Source organism: Schistocerca serialis, chromosome 11 (genome assembly GCF_023864345.2).
Source record: "Schistocerca serialis cubense isolate TAMUIC-IGC-003099 chromosome 11, iqSchSeri2.2, whole genome shotgun sequence".
Lineage (NCBI taxonomy): Eukaryota > Metazoa > Arthropoda > Insecta > Orthoptera > Acrididae > Schistocerca > Schistocerca serialis.
The window spans coordinates 83,910,843-83,935,446 of record NC_064648.1 but is presented as its reverse complement, the minus strand read 5'-3'; the positions used below and the strand labels follow the sequence as shown (position 1 = coordinate 83,935,446).

The 24,604-nt window shown below is 41.3% G+C and overlaps 1 protein-coding gene across 4 annotated transcripts in view; it reads left to right on the top strand.

Annotated features, from left to right (window-relative positions):
• The window catches only part of LOC126426407 (tenascin-like), a 562,410-nt gene that overhangs the window by 528,250 nt on the left and 9,556 nt on the right, over positions 1–24,604 (top strand). For all 4 annotated transcript variants that reach the window (XM_050088324.1, XM_050088323.1, XM_050088325.1 and 1 more), the window contains 2 exons: positions 18,839–19,056; positions 19,311–19,437. In XM_050088324.1, the coding sequence (XP_049944281.1) occupies positions 18,839–19,056; positions 19,311–19,437 (345 nt within the window). The remainder of the gene's footprint in view (positions 1–18,838; positions 19,057–19,310; positions 19,438–24,604) is intronic.

Below are 24,604 nucleotides of genomic sequence, written 5' to 3'. Positions count from 1 at the left end.
AGTTATGGTCTCTTAAAGGAATAGGGAATAGGGAGCAATCTCTTACTAACTAAAATAATTGACGAATACTTTAGGAATAGGGAATTGCCTCTTACTAACTACTAACTAGTTACTAACTTACTCAAGTAAGAAAATAAAATTTCACGATACAAAAGACACAATTTCAGATCTCTTGGTCAATAGGAAATGACAGTGTAGAGAGGGTAGAGTCCCTCAAACCGTTAAGTGAAAACAACATCACGTGAGCTAGTTCTCACTACTGGACGACTTTGTTATTTATGTGTCTATTGGTTAAATCCCGAACAAAGCCACAAAGTTTCAAGCGCTCCTAAAGAGCAGTGGAACTCACGAAACGCTAGGTATAGAAAACTTTCTCTAATTTACAGCAATGCTATTTCTAGAGTAAATCTAATCGTATATCCAAAAGAAACTGGATATAATGCATCCATCACAGTAGATAAAAAATGTTTGTCCTTTGAGACAGACATTGAAGCTGCATTTGAGACTGTTAGTGCAAAACACAGTACCATCAGTCGGCGCAGGCGGACAGATGGCTCCTTCTACAGCCAACTAGACATCCTCATGTGTAGCCAAAACGTTAAATGAAAAGCCCACGTCACAAGAATGCATGTTCCCCAGTCACATTCTCATCACTGAAGGACTATTTTTTCATCCAACATTTGATTACGATGATTTCAATAAGTGGACATCCTAATAAACCTAGATGATTAATTTGAAAGTTACTTGGAACACATACTTGGGTAGCGCTTCATGATGGAAATGTATGAGGGTCGTTTGAAAAGTTCTAGCAATATATCCTCATATGTAGCCAAACCTTTAATGAAAAGCCCACGTCACTAGAATGTATGTTCCCCAGTCATACTCTCATCACTGAAGGACTCTTTTGTTATCCAACATTTGGTTAGGATGATTTCAATAAGTGGACATCCTAATAACCTAGGTGATTAATTTGAAAGTTACTTAGAACACATACTTTGTTAGCGCCTCATGATGAAAATGGAAGAGGATCATTTGAAAAGTTCTAGGAATATATCCTCATATGTAACCAAAACGTTTAATGAAAAACCCACTTCATAGAATGTATTTTCCCCAGTAATGCTCTCATCACTGAAGGACTCTTTTGTCATCCAACATTTGGTTAGGATGATTTCAATAAGTGGACATCTTAATAACCTAGGTGATTTATTTGAAAGTTACTTAGAACACATACTTTTGTAGCGCCACATGATGAAAATGTATGAGGGTGGTTTGTGAAGTTCTTGGAATCATCACGAGAGGTCAGCGCTAGCACAACGAGTTGTTCAGGTGATATTCATTGGACTGTAGCGTGTAAACACGTGCCACGTCAGTGCTCTCGAAAGAGATGTGTGGCGGTGAAGTGGCACTGTTGTTGTTCCCACGTAGTGATTTGCGAAGATGGTAAAATCGAAATTCGAGCAGTGATTAAGTACTTCGTAAAGAAAGGTATGAAAGCAAAGAGCATTCGTGCTGGTTTACAGAATACACTGGGGGATTCTGCTCCTTTACACTGAACTGCTTCCAATTGGAGAAATGCATTTAAACATTTTCGGTAGAGCTTTGATGATGATCCGCACAGTGGTCTGCCAAGATGTGTCACTACACCAGAAATCATTGCGAAAGTGCACTAAATATTCACGGAGGATCGCCGATTGAAAGTGCGAGAAACTGCTCTTGCTTGTCAGACATCATGTGAAATAGTATATCCCATTTTAACTGAAGAATTAGAAATAAAAAAGTTATCTGCAAGATGGGTGCCGCGAATCTTGACGCTGGATAAAAAACGCGTGAGAATGGACATATATGAGCAATGTTTGGCCAGTTTCAGGAGAAACGAACAAGATGTTTTGGGCCGGTTTGTGAACACGGATTAAACTTGGATGCACTACTAAACCCCAGAGACAAAACAACAGTCAAAGCAGTGGAAACATGCTGATTCTCCTCCACCAAAGAAAGCAAAGACAATTCCTTTGGTGGGAAAGGTCATGGCATCAGTGTTCTGGGATGCGAAGGGGATTCTGTTTCTAGACTATCTCCCCACTGTGCAACCAATTACTGGAAAATACTATGCTAACCTCCTGGGAAAATTGCAACAAAATATAAGCGATAAAAGGCCACGTTTAGCAAGGAAGAGTGTCATCTTCCATCGAGACAATGCGCGCCCGCACACATGTGTCGTCATCATGAAAAAATTACGCGAACTAAGGTATGAATTGTTGCCACACCCGCCTTATTCACCTGATATGGTTCCGTCAGACTTCCATCTCTTCCCAAAACTGCAAAACTTTCTTGGTGGACGAAGGTTCACTTCGACCGAAGAACTGATAGCCAGAGTTGACATCTATTTTGCAGGCCTGGAGGAAACTCATTTTAGAGATGGGAACAAGGCACTGGCACATCGTTGGACCAAGTGAATTAATCTTCAAAAAGACTACATTGAAAAATAAAATAGTTTCAGTGATGTAAGTATTTTTTTCCTATTCCGTTCTGAGAACTTTTCAAACCCCCCTCCTATTACCTCTAATGGCAACAAGTAGAGCAGACCATTTAGATGATTTCTGTCTTGAGACTAGTGCCAGTGACTGTTAGGTAGTTCGTAATTAGAGAGTTCAACTAAGAGATACAAGAAGATTCATATATTTAGTAAAGTAGGTAAAGTGGCAGCAGTGTCATACCTCGAAGGAGAACTGGAAACATTTGGCTCTGCGCAGGAACATGTAAAAGAAATATGGCTTAGCTGTAGGAAAATTACTCATCAAGCACTACATAGATATGTATCTAACGTAACAGTTTACGATGGGAGAACCCCTTCATGGTATATAGCAGCCATAACGAAACTGACTACTGCACATTAGATGAAATATAAAGTACAGCACTGTAGATAGACATTATAAATGAAACGTGTGATTATATGTAAAAGCTGTCAGTGACATCCACAATATTGTTCAGACAATTGTGAATGACACAGTAACTGAAGGTAAAGGTAGCGAAGCAAAATCAGAAGTGCTAATTGCGTTGACAAAAGTTGCTTTAACTGTGAAAAATTCATGAGTACTGTCCCAGTTTAATTTTATCGCCACTTCAAAGATGATGGATACCCAAACAGATATTTTTAAGTATTGTTGGGGAATAGCTGATGTCGTCAGATTTGAACAACTCCTCATGATCTGATGGTATCCCTATTAGAATCCGTTCAAATTTGCCGCTAAGTTACTCTCTCGTTTAACCATAGCACGAGGGTAAGTCAATTATTATCCGCAAAGTAGTTATAAAATTTTATTGTAATCAAATAGGAAACTTACAAGAACATCATTTTTAGACATCGTAGTACAAGCTTCCTGATGCTCGCATAAAAGAAGGTTCTCGGTTGAGCTGCAACCCAGAAATGCTACGATTCTTCCACTACTACGTCCGAGACAAATCGACGGCCCTTTAATGCCTGTTTGAGTGGACCAAACAAGTGATAGTCAGAAGGGGCAAGATCGCGACTATATGGAGGATGATCCAGTACTCGAAATTTGAGTTTCTGGAGCGTTTCAGCAGTGTGGTCAGCAGTATGCGGACGGACATTGTCGTGCAACAACACAATACCTTGTGACAGCAATCCTCGGCGTTTGCTTCGAATTGCGGGCTTTAGCCTGGCTGTAACCATCTCACTGTAACCATCTCACTGTAACGTACATTGTTTATTGCTGTGCCCCTTTCCCCGTAATGTTCCAGTACTGGACCTTGTGCGTCCCAAGAAATAGTAAGTATAATTTTTCCTGCGGTCGGTTGGGTCTTTTTGTTGCACAGCGAATTTGGATGTTTCCGTTCCATACTCGGCCATCTACTCTCCGACTCGTGATGATAGATCCATTTTTCGTTACCAGTAATGATCGTGTCTAAGAAGTTGTCCCCTTCATTACCATATCTATCCAGATATCCAAGCGCGTTTTGTTTATGCGACTGTGTGAGTTGTTTTGGGGCCCAAACCTTATGAAACCCAAGTCTATTGTGGACGATTTCGTGGGCAGAACTGTGACTAATTTGCTGATGATGTGCCACTTCGTCAATAGTTAACCGCTTGTCTAAGTGATTCATTTCACGGGAACGCTCAGTGGTTTCTTCGTTTGTGGCGGGCAACGGTCGTCCGGCTCCTTCATCGTGTGTAACACTTGCGCGACCATTTCGGGATTTTTCAATCCATTCTTAGACACTCTGTTGTGGCAAAACACTATTCCTGTACTGTACCGAACGTCTTCGATGAGTTTCGGCCCCTGACACGACTTCCGATCACAAGAAACGGATCACTGAATGTTGCTCTCCTTTATGCAAATAGACTGTGGAGCAGCCATGATTAACAGCACGGCAGCGATAACGAAACTAACCTAGCAGCTTGAAAAGTATAATAAGCAAAGCATGCTTTATCAACATAAAACGACACTAGCACGGAAAGAAACAAAAATATAACTAAATTTCAGATAATAATTGATTTACCCTCATGTACGGTATATCCAGTGAACAAAAAGTGTGCCCAGATGGAACGAAGCACAAGCCACACTTGTCTAGAAGCAGCTGCCTGAAGTTGTCCAAGAAACCTTCGTCCAGTATCTTCGAGACCCGTCCGTTGTAAAATATTATAACAAATTCTGAGCCCAATGACCTCCATCATACCAACCAGAGAACATCGGTCGAACCCAATTCACGCTTTTCCAGCACAACAGGCGGAAAGTCAGGGATCAAAGCAGTCATGTGGATGCTACAAGGGTCACTCCAAAAGAAATGCACACAATTTTTTTTTTCAAAATCTATCTTTTATTCTACATGTTTGAAAGTATTACAGTATGTAGATACATCCTTTAGGAAAAATATTTAATTTCTCCACATAATTTCCATCCCTCTCAACTGCCTTACGCCATCTTTGAACCAGGGCCTGTATACCCGCACGGTAAGATTCTGGACCAACCTGTTGGAGACAGTTTGGCAGCGTGCACAAGGGAACCATCATCTTCAAACCTTGTTCCACGAAGAGAGTCTTTCAGTTTCCCAAAGAGATGATAGTCACACGGAGCCAGCTCAGGACTGTAGGAGGGTGTTTCAGTGTTGTCCATCCGAGTTTTGTGATCGCTTCCACGGTTTTTTGACTGACATGTGGACATGCATTGTCCTGCAACAGCAAAATATCCTGCTTTTGCCGATGTGGTCGAACACGACTCAGTCGAGCTTGAAGTTCCTTCAGTGTCGTCACATATGCATCAAAATTTACAGTGGTTCCACTTGGCATGATGTCCACAAGCAGGAGTCCTTCGGAATCGAAAAACACCGTAGCCCTAACTTTTCTAGCAGAAGGTGTGGTTTTGAATTTTTTTCTTGGGTAAATTTGCCTGATTCCACTCCATTGATTGCCTCTTCGTGTCTGGTGAAAACTGATGGAGCCATGTTTCATCACCTGTCACAATTCTTCCAAAAAATTCATTTCCACCATTCTCGTACTGTTCCAAAAGTTCGCTGGATAACGTTCTTCTTGTTTCTTTGTGAGCCACTGTCAACATCCTAGGAACCCACCTGGTACAAACCTTCTTTAACGGCAACACTTTCAGTATTCTGCAAACACTTCCATCCCCTATCCCAACGTAGCGTGACAATTCGTTCACTGTGATGCGTCTGTCAGCAGTCACCAATTCGTTAACTCTCTGCACATTGTCTGGAGTGTGTGCAGTACGAGGCCTGCTGCTGCGAGGACAATCCTCAATATTGCCGTGCCCGCTTTCATCACGTAACCTGCTTTCCCACTGATTAACTGTACTGCCATCGACAGCAGCATCTCCATACACCTTTTTCGACCTCTTGTGGAAGTTTCCCACTGTCTCGTATTCACAGCACAGGAATTCTATGACAGCACGTTGCTTCTGACGAACGTCAAGTGTAGCACCTATTTTGAAGACATGCTGTGACGGCGCCACTCACGGAAACAGGTTGTACTAAGTTTGAAAACAAGTGGCAAAGATGTATCTACACACTATAAAACTTTCACACATGCAGAATGAAAACTGTATTTTTACAAAAATTGTGTGCATTTTTTTTGGAGTGACCCGCGTATATCTCTACACATCAAAAAACCTTTGACTCAGTACTCCGCCGACGTTTATTAACAAGTGTGCGATAGCTTAAAACGATATTTGTCCCCTGGCTCAATAGCGACAAGTCAGCTGTTTATTCTCCTCGGCAGCTGTGGCTTGAAACTGCTCTGCAGCGTCACAGGTTCATCCACTGACCGTCAAAAATTACTGCTTGGCATTTTCCGTCGATACGTCTATGAACATCAATTTGTGACTAATTTGCATGACTCCTACGTAGTATGTCATTTTCTATTGTCTAAGATAATTTTCTGTGCTAGCATGTCATTGTTGGATGATTTTTTTTTTTTTTTTGAAACCCTAACATCTTAGACCCTCGTGTGAAGGGCTATTCATAACTGTAAGTTAATATCTCTCTATATTACTGCCGATAACGGAAGGTGTACTGGTGACTGCAAGAAAACTGACAGATTACTGTGTGGCGCTTTGGGATAATAAACCGTGTAGTGATGACTGCAACAAAATTGAAAGATTATTGTGTGGTACCTTGGGATGCCCCCCCATGAACCACGGACCTTTGCTTTGGTGGGGAGGCTTGCGTGCCTCAGCGATACAGATAGCTGTACCATAGGTGCAACCACAACGGAGGGGTATCTGTTGAGAGGCCAGACAAACGTGTGGTTCCTGAAGAGGGGCAGCAGCCTTTTCAGTAGTTGCAGGGGCAACAGTCTGGATGATTAACTGATCTGGCCTTGTAACACTAACCAAAATAGCCTTGCTGTTCTGGCACTGCGAACGGCTGAAAGCAAGGGGAAACTACAGCCGTAATTTTTCCCGAGGGCATGCTGCTTTACTGTATGATTAAATGATGATGGCGTCCTCTTGGGTAAAATATTGCGGAGGTAAAATAGTCCCCCATTCGGATCTCCGGGCGGGGACTACTCAAGAGGATGTCGTTATCAGGAGAAAGAAAACTGGCGTTCTACGGATCGGAGCATGGCATGTCAGACCCCTTAATCGGGCAGGTAGACTTGAAAATTTAAAAAGGGAAAGGGATAGGTTAAAGTTAGATATAGTGGGAATTAGTGAAGATCAGTGGCAGGAGGAACAAGACTTATAGACAGGTGAATACAGGGTTATAAATACAAAATCAATTAGGGGTAATGCAGGAGTAGGTTTAATAATGAATAAAAAAATTGGAGTTTGGGTAAGCTACTACAAACAGCATAGTGAACGCATTATTGTGGCCAAGATAGACACGAAGCCCACGCCTACTGCACTAGTACAAGTTCATATCCCAAGTAGCTCTGCAGATGACGAAGAAATTGATGAAATGTATGAGGAGATAAAAGAAATTATTCAAATAGTGAAGGAAGACGAAAATCTAATAGTCATTGGTCACAGGAATTCACGCGTACGAAAAGGGAGAGAAGGAAACATAGTAGGTGAATATGGATTGGGGCTAAGAAATGAAAGAGGAAGCCGCCTGGTAGAATTTTGCACAGAGCGTAACTTAATCATAGCTAACACTTGGTTTAAGAAGCATGAAAGAAGGTTGTATACATGGAAGAACCCTGGAGATACTAAAAGGTATCAGATAGATTATATAATGGTAAGACACAGTTTTAGGAATCAGGTTTTAAATTCCAGGGGCAGATGTGGCCTCTGACCGCAATCTATTGGTTATGAACTGTAGATTAAAACTGAAGAAACTGCAAAAAGGTGGGAATTTAAGGAAATGGGACCTGGATAAACTGAAAGAACCAGAGGTTGCACAGAGTTTCAGGGACAGAATAAGGGAACAGTTGACAGGAATGGGGGAAGGAAATACAGTAGAAGAAGAATGGGTAGCTTTGAGGGATGAAGTAGTGAAGGCAGCAGAGGAACAAGTAGGTAAAAAGACGAGGGCTAGTAGAAATCCCTGGGAAACAGAAGATATATTTAATTTAATTGATGAAAGGAGAAAATATAAAAATGCATTAAATGAAGCAGGCAAAAAGGAATACAAACGTCTCAAAAATGAGATTGACAGGAAGTGCAAAATGGATAAGCAGGGATGGCTAGAGGACAAATGTGAGGATGTAGAGGCTTATCTCACTAGGGGTAAGATAGATACTGCGTATAGGAAAATTAAAGAGACCTTTGGAGAAAAGAGAATGACTTGTATGAACATGAAGAGGTCAGATGGAAACCCAGTTCTACGCAAAGAATGGAAAGCAGAAAGGTGGAAGGAGTATATAGAGGGTCTATACAAGGGCGATGTACTTGAGGACAATATTATGGAAATGGAAGAGGATGTAGATGAAGATGAAATGGGAGATACGATACTGCGTGAAGAGTTTGGCAGAGCACTGAAAGACCTGAGTCGAAACAAGTCCCCCGGAGTAGACAACATTCCATTAGAACTACTGACAGCCTTGGGAGAGCCAGTCCTGACAAACCTCTACCATCTGGTGAGCAAGATGTATGAGACAGCCGAAATACCTTCAGACTTCAAGAAGAATGTAATAATTCCAATCCCAAAGAAAGCAGGTGTTCACAGATGTAAAAATTACCGAACTGTCAGTTTTATAAGTCACAGCTGCAAAATACTAACGCGAATTCTTTACAGACGAATGGAAAAACTGATAGAAGCCGACCTCAGGGAAGATCAGATTGGATTCCATAGAAATGTTGGAACACGTGAGGCAATACTGATCCTGCGACTTATCTTAGAAGAAAGATTAAGGAAAGACAAACCTACGTTTCTAGTATTTGTAGACTTAGAGAGAGCTTTTGACAATGTTGATTGGAATACTCACTTTCAAATTCTGAAGGTGGCAGGGGTAAAATACAGGGAGCGAAAGGCTATTTACAGATTGTACAGAAAGCAGATGGCAGTTATAAGAGTCGAGGGGTATAAAAGGGAAGCAGTGGTTGGGAAGGGAGTGAGACAGGGTTGTAGCCTATACCCAATGTTATTCAATCTGTATATTGAGCAAGCAATAAAGGAAACAAAATAAAAGTATGGAGTAGGAATTAAAATCCATGGAGAAGAAATAAAAATTTTGAGGTTCGCTGATGACATTGTAATTCTGTCAGAGACAGCAAAGGACTTGGAAGAGCAGTTGAACGAAATGGACAGTGTCTTGAAAGAGGGTATAAGATGAACATCAACAAAAGTAAAACTAGGATAATGGAATGTAGTCTAACAAAGTCGGGTGATGCTGAGGGAATTAGATTAGGAAATGAGACACTTAAAGTAATAAAGGAGTTTTGCTATTTGGGGAGCTAAATAACTGATGATGGTCGAAGTAGAGAGGATATAAAATGTAGACTAGCAATGGCAAGGAAACTGTTTCTGAAGAAGAAAAAATTGTTAACATCGAGTGTATAGTTAAGTGCCAGGAAGTCGTTTCTGAAAGTATTTGTATGGAGTGTAGCCATGTATGGAAGTGAAACGTGGACAATAAATACACTCCTGGAAATTGAAATAAGAACACCGTGAATTCATTGTCCCAGGAAGGGGAAACTTTATTGACACATTCCTGCGGTCAGATACATCACATGATCACACTGACAGAACCACAGGCACATAGACACAGGCAACAGAGCATGCACAATGTCGGCACTAGTACAGTGTATATCCACCTTTCGCAGCAATGCAGGCTGCTATTCTCCCATGGAGACGATCGTAGAGATGCTGGATGTAGTCCTGTGGAACGGCTTGCCATGCCATTTCCACCTGGCGCCTCAGATGGACCAGCGTTCGTGCTGGACGTGCAGACCGCGTGAGACGACGCTTCATCCAGTCCCAAACATGCTCAATGGGGGACAGATCCGGAGATCTTGCTGGCCAGGGTAGTTGATTTACACCTTCTAGAGCACGTTGGGTGGCACGGGATACATGCGGACGTGCATTGTCCTGTTGGAACAGCAAGTTCCCTTGCCGGTCTAGGAATGGTAGAACGATGGGTTCGATGACGGTTTGGATGTACCGTGCACTATTCAGTGTCCCCTCGACGATCACCAGTGGTGTACGGCCAGTGTAGGAGATCGCTCCCCACACCATGATGCTGGGTGTTGGCCCTGTGTGCCTCGGACGTATGCAGTCCTGATTGTGGCGCTCACCTGCACGGCGCCAAACACGCATACGACCATCATTGGCACCAAGGCAGAAGCGACTCTCATCGCTGAAGACGACACGTCTCCACTCGTCCCTCCATTCACGCCTGTCGCGACACCACTGGAGGCGGGCTGCACGATGTTGGGGCGTGAGCGGAAGACGGCCTAACGGTGTGCGGGACCGTAGCCCAGCTTCATGGAGACGGTTGCGAATGGTCCTCGCTGATACCCCAGGAGCAACAGTGTCCCTAATTTGCTGGGAAGTGGCGGTGCGGTCCCCTACGGCACTGCGTAGGATCCTACGGTCTTGGCGTGCATCCGTGCGTCGCTGCGGTCCGGTTCCAGGTCGACGGGCACGTGCACCTTCCGCCGACCACTGGCGACAACATCGATGTACTGTGGAGACCTCACGCCCCACGTGTTGAGCAATTCGGCGGTACGTCCACCCGGCCTCCCGCATGCCCACTATACGCCCTCGCTCAAAGTCCGTCAACTGCACATACGGTTCACGTCCACGCTGTCGCGGCATGCTACCAGTGTTAAAGACTGCGATGGAGCTCCGTATGCCACGGCAAACTGGCTGACACTGACGGCGGCGGTGCAGAAATGCTGCGCAGCTAGCGCCATTCGACGGCCAACACCGCGGTTCCTGGTGTGTCCGCTGTGCCATGCGTGTGATCATTGCTTGTACAGCCCTCTCGCAGTGTCCGGAGCAAGTATGGTGGGCCTGACACACCGGTGTCAATGTGTTCTTTTTTCCATTTCCAGGAGTGTAGTTTAGACAAGAAGAGAATAGAAGCTTTCGAAATGTGGTGCTACAGAAGAATGCTGATGATTAGATGGGTAGATCACATAACTAATGAGGAGGTATTGAATAGAATTGGGGAGAAGAGGGGCTTGTGGCACAACTTGACTAGAAGAAGGGATCGGTTGGTGGGACATGTTCTGAGACATCGAGGGATCACCTATTTAGTATTGCAGGGCAGCGTGGAGGGTAAAAATCGTAGAGGGAGACCAAGAAATGAATACACTAAGAAGATTCAGAAAGATGTAGGCTGCAGTAGTTGGAGATGAAGAAGCTTGCACAGGATAGAGTAGCATGGAGTGCTGCATCAAACCAGTCTCAGGACTGAAGACCACAACAACAACAACCTTAGTATGATAAACTGTGTACTGGTGACTGCAACAAAATGGACAGATTATTGTGAGGCACTACGGGATAATAAATTGTGGTGACTCTGACTAAATTGACAGATTATTGCATGGTACTATGGGAAAATGCGTTTGACATCGTCTTATAGGAGAAGAAATTTGATAACTTTTAACTTAATCGTACTTTATGGCATTTCGACGTTTCCTACACTTATCCATTTATCCGAATACTCTTTATGTATAAGATATCTGTACTTGCCAGGAAGGAAATTTTACCATTGGTCTGTCAAATTCACATACGGAAGAAATTGCACTCAGTGTAGTAGCAGACATTCGTAGAATGGATCCGGTAACAGTTGATGAAATATGTATAGAAGCAGTGAGAGTATTAGCTCCTAAAAGTAACATAACTGTGGGCGAGAAGAATGCTCCTAAACACATTGATGAGGACAACAGTATTATCATTCTCCCTCCTGACAACGGCAATGAAACAGTTTTGCAATTTGGCCCACTATCACAGTAAGGTTATGGATTTATTATTTCTTCAGACATACAGGAAGTGGATTAATTGATCTAGTGATTGCCCGCGAAAGGCAAAGGTCCCGAGTTCGAGTCTCGGTCGGGCACACAGTTTATAATCAGCCAGCAAGTTTCATTTCAGCGCACACTCCGCTGCAGAGTTAAAATCTCATTCTGGAAACATCCCCCAGGCTGTGGCTAAGCCATGTCTCCGCAGTATCCTTTCTTTCAGGAGTGCTAGTTCTGCAAGTTTCGCAGGAGAGCTTCTGTAAAGTTTGGAAGGCAGGAGACGAGATACTGGCAGAAGTAAAGCTGTGAGCACCGGGCGTGAGTCGTGCTTCGGTAGCTCAGATGGTTGAGCGCTTGCCCGCGAAAGGCAAAGGTCCCGAGTTCGAGTCTCGGTCGGGCACACAGTTTTAATCTGCCAGGAAGTTTCACATCAGCGCACACTCCGCTGCAGAGTGAAAATCTCATTCTGTAGAAATAATTTGTTTTCGTAAGCATGTCAGTGGTTTTAGTCCAAATATTCAATTCAGTGTGGAGTAGGAGGTAGATGGATGGGTTCTGGAAAGAAGATGGTATCATGGCTCACACAGTAAAATGAAATTGTGTGTCCATCGACCGTTCCTACCCTGGGATTGAAACCATCATCCACGACAAAAAAGCGATGTTTTACAGAAACGTCGGTGGATAGAGCGAGGAACATCTGTGAACCAGAGCTGCTGGGAACATCATTTTAGTATCTCACCAATGCATTCCTAAATAACGAATATCCGTATGCAGAAATAACAAAGACGTTAGGATAGACATGAGAAGGTCATAACGAAGTACAGGTGTCTGCATAGTTCAAGGTTTTCCTGACGTTCGTAAAATACATTACTGACGGCACAGGAAAGATGGTGAGTAAATGAAATATCGCTGTAATCTGCAAATCCATCCGGAAGATACAGGAACACCTTAATTCGGCCAAGGGTGCTCCCAAACCGCTGAAAAAAGCCGGAGTTTGCAGGATACTGCGCAGTTGTGGAGACGTATACTTTGGCACAACTAAAAGATCGGTCAGAAAGCAGCTACAACAACACCTGAGCAATTGTAGAAGGGGAGAAACTGTCACAGCAGCTCTTATGGAACATGCTTTGTGACGAGGAGACCACGGGACTCGTTTTGGTAACACCCAAGAACTGGCAGCCACAAGCAAATACTACGAAACACCGTAAAGAAACCCCATAGAAATCACTAGACACGCTAATAATTTTCAGCAGTAAGAGGCCGCTGTGAATCTAAAGGCTACCTTGATTCCGGTGCAGAAGAAGATGCTTACCATGGGGTGCTAGTAACAACGGACACTGGTCGAATACAAATGCGGTATTCAAAACATATAACGTCATGAGTCTGCGTGGGAGCAAATGGAGACGTAATTTTGCATCAATTAATAGTGAGGAGAAGCCTCGTGTTGATATTTCCTAAGAAACTTTCATCCCCCTAACCTGTTTCTTTACATCTAACTGACAAGTCAAATACCAGTTTTCATAGATTTAGCTATAAATATTTTTTAATACAATAAATATTTTCATCCCCCAAGGGAATGAATTTCCTAAAACAGTGAAACCCGTTACTTTATATATACAACACAAAATCCATTTACAAATTTTCATAATTTCGCTTTGAAAACGTTTTCATAATGAAATAATGTCATAAAACATTTCATCCTCTATTTCGCTCCCTTCGGGGGTCAAATTTCCAAAAACACTGAATCACGTACTTTTTTCATTTTTAACTGAAAGATCAAATACCACTTTTAATACCAGTTGCTTTACACATGTTTTAATAGTTCCTTACTTATTATTCGTATGCAAAACAACTTTCGTCCCTATTTTACCCCCTTGCCATTTAATTTCCAAAAATGCTGAAGTTAGTACTTTTTAATTCTCTCTGGGAAAATAAATCATAGCTCGATCTTTAAAATTGCCTTAACGGCGACACATTTTCAAAAAGTTTTTCCTTCCCTGTTTCACCCCTATAGGGGCTAAATTTCCAAAAACAGTGAATTCCTATTTCTCTCATTTGTAACTGAGAAGTCAAACTGCAGTTTTCCTACATTTTGCTTTAAAATGCTTTCACAACGAAATATTTTCATAAAACATTTCACCTCCCTATTTCACCCTCTTAGGGACTCAATTTCCAAAAACGCATATTTTTTTGTTTCTAACAGAGGAGCCAAACACAGATTTTCATAGAATTAGCTTCAAAAACGTTAGCATAATGAGATATTTCCACTATCATCCCTTATTCCACCCCCATACCAGTTGAATTTCCTAAAACAGTGATACATGTAGTTTTTTGTCTACCCAAGAAGTCAAATGCAAATTTTCATGAATTTAGCTTGGAGAGTGTGTCCATAATGAAATATTTCATGAAACACTTTGGTTGCTATTTCAAACCCTATAGGGGTCAAAATTCCAGAAACACTTTTTTACTTGTAACCAAGATGTTAAATACCAGTGTGCATAGATGTAGCTTTAAAAACACTTTAGTAGTTCTTTTACAATTATTTATTTTCAAAAAGTGATTGACCTAGCATCTCAACCCCATATGTGGTTACATTTTCAATAATGCTAACAAACGTATTTCTTTATTTCTGACCAAGAAACCAAATACCAGTTTTCATAGATCTGGCCTCAAAATTGCGTTAATAGAAAATATTTTCAAAAACATATCTGTCCCTTTTCCACTCCCTTAGTAGTGGAAATTCGAAAAATACCTTCTTAAGCGATGTCTACAGTATAAAATCATCATCATCTATAAATTTCAAGTTTCTATCGTTAGAGGCTTGGTCTGTTCGATAATGAGTCAGTGAGTGAGTGGGCCAGACGAAACATGGCCCTTTATATACAGAGGTTAGAAGAATATTATTACAGTAATTGTGATCAGCTTGTGACCTCTCATTATAAAAGTGACACATTACCACATAAACTGTTGACAGAATTCATGAGTGCGATAGTGTCTGATTTTACAGTATGAAGTAGTTGCATTTAAATTACATAAAAAATGTCCAGACAAGAAAATGAACCCTCTTGCCCTCTAGATACTTGTTTTTAGATCAAAAAGTCTTACATTTTATATTCACACTCCCACAGCAATTTAATACAACTTTTGTTAATGACCTTTTACGTACATATTAATTTAAAGTAAATCTAATCATTAAATCTAAACAATCATTACCTGGTGCGATTAGATGAGGAACTATGATGGCCTTCTTATTACCTGTAGCTTGTGGAGGATTTATGATTCTCGCACATATGCGTATTTGCCTTTTATGAAATAGTCTGTAACTTTTGAGAGACATAGAGAATTTGGAACGTGGCCTGTTGTAGTCTGTGCTGACATTGTCAGTTTTTGTTAAATATTTCATATGCTGTGATTACTTCAGTGGTTTAAGTGTTATTAATTTCTGTTGTACTGTGTAGTATTCATAATTAACTCTTGTAACTTGCTTATCATTGAATCATGCATGAAGTTAGAATGAGCTCACCTAACAGCTGCAATTTTTATGCTGTATTTGCTTTTATGTTAGCTTGTTAATGAGGCCTGTAACGTAGTTCCCACGGAAAAGCAATATCCATCTTATGTTTTCGTTCACTGTAGTCGCCATTGTGTGTGCTCCAACCGCTTCACCAGTGCCTGTTTGGACCCACCAGTAAAATTCCCACATCCAGCAGCACTCTGTGCAAGTGTAGCCAGCCCTTCTCAGCCACCAACTAAACACATAGTTAACGCCGCCTCTGTTAGCTGAAGGCTCCATGAGGCAACTACCCATAATGTCACAATTCTGAACTATGAAAACCGCGTTCCTGATGCAGCTGCCACATTCCTCAGTATATTATGTGACAAATTACACGAAATAAATGAAAACAAGTACTTTAGAAGCACTGTAAGTGTTTAGTGGCAATGTAACTTAGTTTAAGAGAGAATATAAACTCGGAATACATAGTGAAGATCGAAAATGCTAATACAAGTGAAGAGTTTCCTTAAGTGAATAACTTCGTAAATTTTTAATACGTTTGGTGTCTATGGAAATTGTGTTTATCTTTAATATTGAATGATAAATTAGTCTCAAGTATATTAAGGGCGTACATTTCATACTTTACAACTTTCCTATGTATAGAAAGTTGTTAGATGCTAAATAACTTCCTTTGTGAATTATCAGAGTGATCAATGAATACAGTATAACTAATGAAAATAAAAAGTTACTAATTCTTTAGGAATAAAGGAGACGACTCAGCGAAAGGAAGAAGTGCTGTGTCATCGATAGTGACACAAACAAGAGCTTGGCTAGCTTCTTGAATGCACTTCCTTTTTCTAGGTGAAGGAAAAGAACATGCTCACAGATACACTTACACACACTCACTCACCTGCGCATGCCTCTGCCTCTACATTGTGCTCAACCGACAGCCAGCTCTTCACTGGCCCACGATGAGTGGACTGTGCCGAGTTAGAGGTGTTCAGTAGGGTGGAGTGAGGGATGGAGAGAGTCCAGAGGCACGGAGTGGTCGAGGGAGTGCCAAGCGACTTGTGGGAGAGTGGGAAGGAGTCTGTAAGATACCTAGGGGTGCAGGTAGAGGGCCAGGTGGCAGAAGGCTGAGCATACACTTTCATGGACTAGGGAGAGAGATAACAGTACACAATTAGCTGATGTGGGGACAAATTGGGTGGAGGTACTGGGACACAGGATGGTATATACTCACACACACACACACACACACACACACACACACACACAACTATGCAATTCAGTAAAGCTAGTGATGATTGAGAGGATCCAGATGGCATGGGTTGTGAAGAAGCCATTGAAATCCCATATGTTGTGCTCTGCTGCATGTTGTGCCTCTGGGTGGTCTACCTCGTTTTTGGCAACAGTTTGGCGGCGGCTAGTCATTCTAGTTGACAGCTGGTTGTTTGTTATACCAATGTAAAACGCTGTGCAGTAGTTGTAGCAGAGTTTGTATGTAACATGGCTGCTTTCACAAGTGGTCTGACCTCTCATGGGCTGGGATAAACCTCTGACAGTACTGCAGTAAGCGAGTGGATTAACCAGGTCTTGCATCTGGACCTTTCACAGCGGTATAATCCCTGTGGCAGGGGATTAGGGATGGGAGTGGCAAAGGGATGGGCTAGGATTTTGTGGAGATTGCGTAGGTGGAGGAAAACCACTTTGGGAAGCCACCCAGCAGGACCTACTCCAGTCCCATCACAGACTTATCCTACCCTATCAAAGCCTGGACCACCTGTGAAAGCAGCTATGTTGTATACCAGCTCTGTTGCAGACACTACACAGCGTTTTACATTGGTCTGATAACACAGTAGCTGTCAAATAGAATGATTGGCCACCACCAAACTGTTTGCAAAAACTGGCTGGACCACCCAGTGCTACAGCATGCGAGGTTTCAATGACTACTTCACAACCCATGCCATCTGGATCCTCCCCACCACCACCAGATGTGTGTGTGTGTGTGTGTGTGTGTGTGTGTAAGTGTGGGTGTTTGTGCGTATGCCCTCCCCCACCCAGTACCACTACATCAACTAAATGCGTGCTGTTATCTCACTCCCTAGTCTAGGAAATCATGTTGCCAACATCGTGACACCAGCTGCCTTACCTGCAGCCCTAGGTAGCCCACAGACGTCTCCCCACTCTCCCACAAGCCGCTAGATGCTTCCCCAAACTCCCTCCCAGCCTCCCACTTCTCTCCACCCCTCACCCAACCCCATACCCCCACCACACCCCAATATACTTACTGTAGGCCAGTAAACAGCTGGCAGTTGATTGAGCATAATGTAGGGAGACATCTGTGCACATTTGTGTTGTGCACTCATGTGGATGTTTTCCCTAGAGCTAGAAAAAGGAAGTGCATTCCTAAAGCCATCACAGCTCTGTACCTTTTGTTTGTGTGCTTATCGACAATGCAGCACTTCTGCCATTCGGTGAGTTGTCTGCTTGATTCCTAAGTAATTCATAATTTTCAAGCAAAACTTTCTGGACACTACTATTAAAATTCAAAACAGATAGTGTTTCTCTTCTGTTCTTTAAAGAAACAGTCAAATATGTTTGTTTTGCGTAGCCAATCAAACGTGTTTTATGGTGTACATGTAAGGGGAAAGCACAGTCTCGATACTAACCAGCTACTAATGTAAACAGGCACAAAATAGATTTTTCAGATTATTATTCCAAAGAAAAAAGATGGATATAATAAAAAAGATTATCATGATCATAATCACAGTCTTACAGATCCAGAAAACTCATAGCTTGTAGTGTACATCAACTTTCTATATGTGGTGCCTGTAGGCCGATAAAAAATATATTTTAGTTTCACAAATTTATTTTGATATTCTTCAGTGGATCATACAGACAGACAAGTTTTTCATTTCTAATTAGTGTTTTTGAGGAATATAACTTCATATATTTCTATAATATATAATTTTCTTCCGTGTAAAATTTTTTTATGGAAATATAGAAACATTTCACTTTCTAGTCCATATGCTATTCTTTGCGTGAGTTTTTAATTTTACATGATTGCCCATAACTTAATGTAAAAATGTGCCACCAAATAATATTTCACTTTAAAGCAAGGTAGCATTTTTTTCTGACATGGCTCCTTCAGTTCTGCACTTTAAATACAAAAATAGTATATATCTGACACTAACAGTTCTTTATTAATGAGACTTTTCTCCGTTTATTCCGCTCTCTCCTTTTGTTTCTGTCTCCGGTCATCGTATATTCATATCTGGTGCGAAGAACACGAGAGCAACATTGAAGATGTTCTGTGTTCAGATTTATCTTCTCCAGGCCTCGTTGTAAACTTATTCATTGATATCCTATGCAGTGTTGTGTGTGCACAACAAAACAGCATAATACTCCATTTGGAATGGTTTCTATCATAGTATTCTCATTCAAATGTATTCGTTCTCAGATTACAGGTTTGTCAGCTGCCAGGACATACTCCGTGGCCGTTTCTGCGAAGACGGTGACTCTGGGTGAAGAATCGCGGATAATAGGCCACACTTATCCTCCAAAAGCAATTTTGCCACAGAACGCACTCACAGTAGTTACCACAGAAAGTGGTAGCTACAGCCCTGATGTAGTTACCTTGGAGATTCGTGCTGCTGACAGGATTAGTGGTGTCAACAGGTAACAAGGAAAGAATAACTTATGGATTGTTTTCTGCACTAGATGATGCCATAGTTCTTCTGACATGAAGCATAATGTTTTCACACATGAAATCTGAATTAAACATAATAATGCAGCTTATAAAGTATTACACAGACTGTAGTTTTCAATATAATGCTAAAATCGTATGGTTGAGAATGCAAAAAGTTTGGTAACTCTCGTATTTCTAATGTAATATGAGAAATGTAGCTTTGGATTTCCGTTACTCCCTACAGGACATACATCCTCCTGCACCTGACCAGAGACTCAAGTACGCAGCAGCCATTGGAAGACAACGACTTAGCTTCTTTATTGCAGTCAAGATTTAATGAAAATTATCATCTCATATCAGAGTATACACAGGTAAGTGATTTTCCCTTGGCCTTCAGTTGTGAATGGCTGCCCATGTTTGAATTATACACACTAGGCAGAATTTCCAAAATACGTTTCCAAAGAACGTCTTTACTTCTCAAGTCTTTCTGAAATACATGAAAAAAGGAATAAAGAAAGGTTGCACCATCACTGATAATGAAAGGAAGAGAGGTGTCAAATACATAACAAAACATAATTACTTAAAAGTCGGTTTTAAAAGCTACATTTGTGAACATGATGGTAACTTTAACATTTCTGAAACCAATCTACCAAGATAAAGACAGTCACATGTGATGTGTCAGTGGTATTTTGATATAGATGAGTTAGTTCAATTCCTAGTAGTTTCTAGATACATGCTGGCCTGGTAGAGATAGGTGTACATGTTGCAACATATTGCTGTGAATCCATGTCTATGTCAAGTCCTAAACTTCTCTGTGATGTGTCCTGTAGAAACGTATGTTACACTGAGTATGGAAATCTGCTTGTCACATGGGAACTTTGAATTCAGTGCTCTTCTTGGTGTCATTTTATAGATGTAGTTTTATACTTCAACAGTATCTTATTCTCTCCCTTTTATTGAATCTCTCCTATAACACTAAAGTAAATTTATACTGCACAAGCACACATTACATCCATCAGCACTGTATTCTGTGGTAAACTACTAGTGATTAGAAATGTCAGAGCACCAACATCTTACAAGAAATAGGGCAGAACCAAATGTAGTCTATGATACATTAGAAAAGAAACTAGGTTTCTCAGAAAGCTTCCGAAAAACATATAGTTGCAAGCAGAACTTAAACAAACGTCTATGTCTTAAAAGTTTTCAGCAGTAACAAGAATTTGGTGGGCAGTTGTAATTCAGTTATTATAAAATATCAGCTATCCTTTTGTATCAAAATAATTGAAATATAACTATGGAAATAGTTACTTACACTGACAAATTACAGTTTTGAAACCCTGCCTGTTTGAAGACTTGACATCATGGCTGCAGACATGTTACATGTTAATGGATATAGGTAAGCTCTGTGGAGCAGACATGTGGAACGAAAAACTCACCAATATTTAAAAACACACTTTGATAGAAACCTTAGGAAAGGAAGTCATACTGAATGCTTTACAACAGCAACTATGTCCATATTGTGCACATCTTATGTAGAAAACTTGAACCCATTATGTAACCACCTTGAAGATATCAGCCAAAATGAATGTCTGCTGATAATTTTAATACACAGTCACTAAAAAGTCTCCCCAATAAGACTTCATTGAAATCAGTAATATTATGAGTTGTACTTCTAGTGTAAACTTTTGAAGGAGGACACTCAAAAATATCCCCTAACAGAGTCTTTATAGACATATCATTATTTTAACAGTCTTCTGAAAGTCAGTGTCAATTTAATAACATTTCAGTTACGGGTGTAATCTTTGCTTTATCGCTTGTAATTCTCGGATTCATAATTTACTGAAAGTACATATTTTTTGTTTACAATATTCTAATGAAAAGAAATTTTTGTGCAGTTCGAATGAGAATCTGGGAGTATAGCTACTTAAATCAATACGTGTTTTGTCCACAACACAATCTTCACTGTTGTAGATACTCATCACAGTCTTTACTGTCCGACTCCAGCAGCTGAATGGTCAGCATGATGGATTGTCAATCCTCTGGGCCCCAGTTCGATTCCCGGCTTGGTCGGGGAATTTTCTCCGCCCACGGACTGAATCGAGTGTGGAACTGGTCAAACCGAATGAAGCCCTATCCTCACTTACAGCATTCCACTGTCTATGTAGTTCTATATTATTTGCCTTCATTTCAGCCATTTTGTAGACCAAAGACTGCACTGCTTCCCACGTGGTAACCCCCTATGTTTCTCATTCTGGCACTGTGGAATATCTATGTAACAAATACAACAGAAAAACGAAACAGGAACAACAATGATATCAACAACCACAACAACAAAAACATAGGCAACTGCAATGTTAAAACATTACTTCTATATCTTATGTGTAATACTGAGAAATCTTGTCTCAGTTTACTGTTTCACATAAGGAACAAATTTTTGTCATATTTAACGCTTAACTGATGCTAGCTCTGTGCACAGTGCACTCTGTCCCATTAAGTTGTACTGTGTGCGTCTTACGGGACTCATGCTAGCGTAATCATCAACATTTTTCCAAAACTGTAACAAATCGACAGGTTCCCCTGGCTTAACGAAGTGTGCCATACAGTGCTGCCATTTGCCAGTCATGACGCTTGCATGCGGAACATGAGAGATATACAGTAATACAGTGCAGTCAATCCAGTCAGCCTTATCTAATTCGATGCTGTATGCTGCAGCTGGAGACGAGGTCTTTGATTCAGCTGTAGGAGTGACAAGAAGGCTTCTGACTCAATTTTCTAAGGTCAATCGTGATTGAGCTTCAGGGAGGATGGTGGGTCCAGGCTCCTAGTGGTCAGGAAGGCCTTCAGCTCTCCACCTGGTACTTGGCTGCGGCGGTGTGGTGCGTAGGTACTAGGTTGTTGCCCAACAGTTTGCCAGTGGCAGCCATACCATCGGTATATTTATTCCACCCCCAGAAACCGACGCTCGTGGTGCTGCTTGGTTGCAGTGAGCACTCCCGAGCTGCAGGCTGGCCTCGTTTGGTGAAATGTGGCTAAGTCCGTAAGTGTGCTGCCATCATGGCTGGCGTTCAGTGTTGTCCCGTCTAGCACACATTAGGTTAAGGTACACAGTCTGACAGTGGGGTCCGACTGCCTTGGGTCCTGGGTTCGGCAGCACAGGGCTGCCAGTAAAGGAGGCTGCTACAGCTGGAATTTGTACACAGCTTAGTGAGATGTTGTAGCGAAACAAGGGGTGTATCGTTTGAGAGATGCAGAGGCGAGTGATTGTGCCGGGACTCACCACAATTCACTGCGAGTACCGCCACGTCACCATAAAGCGTCTGCGCGTAGCACACAAGTATTGCGTCATAATTAAGAAAGAAATTAAAAGTTAAAACTGCCGTTTTCAAACTTTTTTTCAAGATATATGTTAATGTAATCATGCTTTAAATGCCAAGTGCGTGGGTGAAAAGATCAGTAGTTTTCATAAATATACCGTATTAAGAAAAAATTAAATGGCGCTAAATAATAAAGCTATGAATCAAGAAATTGGTCATAATTAATTGGTGCAAGTCTAAATTTGATTAAATAAAAATTGTCGTCAGAATTCACGTTTTTAAGAAAAATTTAAGGCGCTAAATATTATACTTAGAAATGTACAAATTTGGGCAAGGTTTGAGTTCAACTTAAAAATAATAATTACGTGACCACATTAAGCTACTGCTAATAGTTTTCGAATAATTTAATGAAAACTAAATTTGTAACTAAAACATACCCGTTTGTAGTAGATTAAGTATCTGTAATTGTAATGCTAGAAAATTTTGTTTACAGCACATGATAAAACCTATTAAATAATGAAGATATAACAAATTTTAGGGCCGTACTGTTAATAACAACCAGTACAAGGTCTCTTAAAATTATAGTTCATAGGGAAGGATCTGCTGTCAGTTGCCGGTCAGAGTGGCCGTGCGGTTCTAGGCGCTGCAGTCTGGAACCGAGCGACCGCTACGGTCGCAGGTTCGAATCCTGCCTCGGGCATGGATGTGTGTGATGTCCTTAGGTTGTTTAGGTTCAATTAATTCTAAGTTCTAGGTGACTGATGACCTCAGACGTTAAGTCGCATAGTGCTCAGAGCCATTTGAACCATTTTTTTGCTGTCAGTTCCGCTCTAAAAATTCTAGAAGGCGAAGTTTTTGATCAATCGAGCTGAAACTTTCTCTGTAATTTCAATCAACGTGCCTACATGCAGGCAAATATGAAGATGTTCTAAATCAATTCATAATTAGGTTATTAAAGATTATGTGTCAGAGAAAGCGGCCGTTTAGAGGCTGCTGCCGTGTGCATAGGGCGGATGACAGCAGGTGTTCCCATGGCCGTCCGCTGCGCCACGTATACAAATACAGCCTAACAGGCTTCACTTCGCACCCAGCCACTGTACGATCCATGTCACTCAAATGCCGTATTGCGCGCTGTTGTAAAACGCTGATTTTCTGTAATAACTCGCGAGGACTGTACACCGTCCTGGATCGCTTAGATTGTCGCCAATGTAATTGTTAGTGTGCCGTCCGTGATATTTACAAATTCGCTTGGCAAATGGGGAAATTATCTTCCACTTTTGTGGCGAGCATTTAATTTAATTAAGTATCAGTAGTCAGGGCGAAAGACAATATGGTAGCAATTTACCATAGAGCTCGCCTCTGAAATGCTAATAGTGCTGTTTAGGAAACAAAGATCTACTGTCAGTATGAACATAATGGCATTGACAATGTTATGTGTGTGAAACTTTACCAACTACAAGTATAAACTAGAACTCTAAAATTTCATTTATGATGATAGTCCTGATCCCGCTTAGCAAAAAGAGAATAGAAACATTCCTTTCAGTGGGCTGGACAAGAATGTGGATGTGCAGGCTGGAAACTATGGTCAGTATGTTCTCCATCGCTTTCTAGCTGACCACAAAAGTAGTTGCCAGGCTCTCGTAAAAAGGCGTCGAATCAGTTTATATAATTCCCATAATTACCCGCCGCCCCGTAAGGTGTACTGACGTGTGCTCAGCCACATCGATTGTGGAAAATGACTCAAGCTGTATATGGCTACTCACAGGTGATGTGCTTGTATATCTGAAAGTTGTACTCGCAGAAAATTTCGTGAAATGTACAGCCGTGATGAAAAATAACAGGAAACAGAAACAGCCACGAAATTACTTGGAGTTTGCATACAGGGTGATCTTAAATTGAACACCCGCACAAAACGTGTGCCAGGAAGATTCTTTGAAAGATCACAAGCAAAATTATTTGATCTGTGGAAGAGGTAATTTACAAAAAGGTTGAGCGGTCAGGTCCATATTGACGCAAATGTTGAATAGTTTTGTTCTTTCTTCACTGTCAGCTCACAATTATTTTTAGCGTTGATGACAATGTAGTCTTGTCAGAGATGTTTGATTTCTACATTCTTAGTTTTCACACTTCATTGTTAGCATTCCCATTGTGTTTGTGACAGCCTGTATTATAGGTAGTGGTTCAACAACAGAAATGTAGCATACTGATGTTAAGTAAGTACTGT